The following is a 2,194-nucleotide window of genomic DNA, read 5'->3' as shown; positions in this document are numbered from 1 at the left end:
ATGGACTGGCTTACATTAAAAGAGGACACTTACAGGAAGAAACACTGGAATACTCAAAGGCAGATACTTTGACCTACTGCTGACAAACGGAGTCACCACTCAAAGTGAAAGTAAGTTTAAAGAACTTTGCAGAGGAAGGAAAGGAGCCACAGCTGTCTGACTGTGTTTTATGTGTGGGTGTTTACAGCTCACAAAGCGAGAAAATGGCTCACCAATCAGAAAAAGATCTATCCTGTTCTATTTGCCTTGACATTTTTAAAGAACCTGTTGTTCTGTCATGTAGCCACAGCTTCTGTAAAGACTGTCTGAAGAACTGGTGGAGAACGAAGCAAACACGCGAGTGTCCAATTTGTGAGCAAATATCTTTACAGAGTGAACCACCTGTTAGTTTGGTACTGAAGAACCTGTGTGAGGCGTTTTTACTGGAGAGAGATCAGAGAGATTCAGGGACTATCTGCAGTCTGCACTCTGAGAAGCTCAAACTTTTTTGTCTGGACCATCAGCAGCCAGTGTGTGTTGTTTGTCAAGAATCCAAAATGCACAACAACCACAGATTCAGACCCATCGATGAAGCTGCACAGGAGCACAAAGAGGAGCTGCAGAAATCCCTCAAGCCCTTACAGGAGAAACTGAAGCTGTTTGAACAAGTTAAAGGAAACTGTGATCAAACGACAGAGCACATTAAGGTCCAGGCCCGACACACAGAGAGACTGAGAGCACATTAAGGTCCAGGCCCGACACACAGAGAGACTGATTAAGGAGCAGTTTCAGAAGCTTCACCAGTTTCTACAAGAGGAAGAGGAGGCCAGGATCTCTGCTCTGAGGGATGAAGAGGAGCAAAAGAGTCAGGTGATGAAGGAGAAGATTGAGGCTCTGAGCAGAGAGATAGCAGCTCTTTCAGACACAGTCAGAGCCACAGAGGAGGAGCTGAGAGCTGAAGATGTCTCATTCCTGCAGAACTACAAGGCTGCAGTGGAAAGAGTCCAGCAGCGCCCCCTGCTGGATGATCCACAGATGGTCTCAGGACCTCTGATAGACGAGGCCAAACACCTGGGCAACCTGACCTTCAACATCTGGAAGAAGATGAAGGACATGGTCTCCTACACTCCTGTGATTCTGGATCCAAACACTGCTCATCCAGAACTCATCCTGTCTGATGATCTGACCAGTGTGAGATGTGGAGAGAAACAGCAGCTTCCTGACAATCCAGAGAGATTTAATTCCCTTCACTCTATTCTGGGCTCTGTGAGTTTTAACTCGGGAACTCACAGCTGGGACGTTGAGGTTGGAGACAATACTCACTGGAGAGTGGGTGTGGCAGCAGAGTCTCTCAAAAGGAAGGGAAATAAAAACTCTGAATTCTGGAGAATAGGGTTCTATAAAGGTGAATACTCAGTACGCTCACTACCAGGATTATCCATCATTCTCCTTTTGGAGAAGAAGCCACAGAGGATTAGAGTTCATCTGGACTGGAACGAAGGAAAAGTGTCATTCTTTGATCCTGATACTAACACACACCTACACACCTTCACACACACTTTCTCAGATCGGCTGTTTCCATACATTAACACTTGGAATGATGTGCCACTAAAGATAATATCAGTCCCGTCTCTGTAACAATCTAAGAGGTTTGCTATCAATATAAGTGGCTAATTTAAAGATGATTCTGATGACTACGTAAAGTACATGATTATCACTGATCTATATTATCTACATTATCCATCTAGGCATATAGAAAAACACATTTTTGTAATCTGTAATATGACATGACGAAAGATCAAATCTTGTGATCTCTGTAATAAATACGTTTTTAATTGCAGTTTTCTGTGTGATTTATGACACAAACTATATGACTGTGCTACTCCTTAACACTGTTTACACACTCTCCTTAAAGGAATACTTCACCTACAAAATGATCATTTGTGTATATTAGTCATGCTGTGCTGGTTTGAATTCAGGAAGAAAACTTTGTTTCCTTTCATCCCTTTACAGAAAACAGCAAACATATTGATTGATTAGGGACCATTTTTAAAAGCAAGACTATATCAAAATATGTGTTTACGAACTCTCACACAACTCATGCAGTATAATCTAAGTCTCACTTATCCAGTCATATTCTCAGTGCCTCCAAACATGCAGTTTTGCTTAAAAACCTCAGTATCAGTCTGGCTTCAAAGAGAGTAAAGATAAGTTT

The 2,194-nt window shown here is 42.3% G+C and overlaps 1 protein-coding gene across 1 annotated transcript; it reads left to right on the top strand.

Moving 5' to 3' along the window:
• Positions 1–6: 6 nt before the first annotated feature.
• Positions 7–1,812, top strand: LOC126387120 (nuclear factor 7, brain-like). The gene is made up of 2 exons (XM_050039672.1): positions 7–686; positions 727–1,812. The coding sequence occupies exons 1-2, from the start codon at positions 204–206 to the stop codon at positions 1,615–1,617; spliced, it is 1,374 nt and encodes a 457-aa protein (XP_049895629.1). The 5' UTR covers positions 7–203; the 3' UTR covers positions 1,618–1,812.
• Positions 1,813–2,194: the final 382 nt, after the last annotated feature.

Source organism: Epinephelus moara, unplaced genomic scaffold (genome assembly GCF_006386435.1).
Source record: "Epinephelus moara isolate mb unplaced genomic scaffold, YSFRI_EMoa_1.0 scaffold223, whole genome shotgun sequence".
In the NCBI taxonomy this organism is placed as follows: domain Eukaryota; kingdom Metazoa; phylum Chordata; class Actinopteri; order Perciformes; family Serranidae; genus Epinephelus; species Epinephelus moara.
The sequence above is the reverse complement of the archived record's forward strand: the minus strand, read 5'-3'. Positions and strand labels throughout refer to the sequence as shown.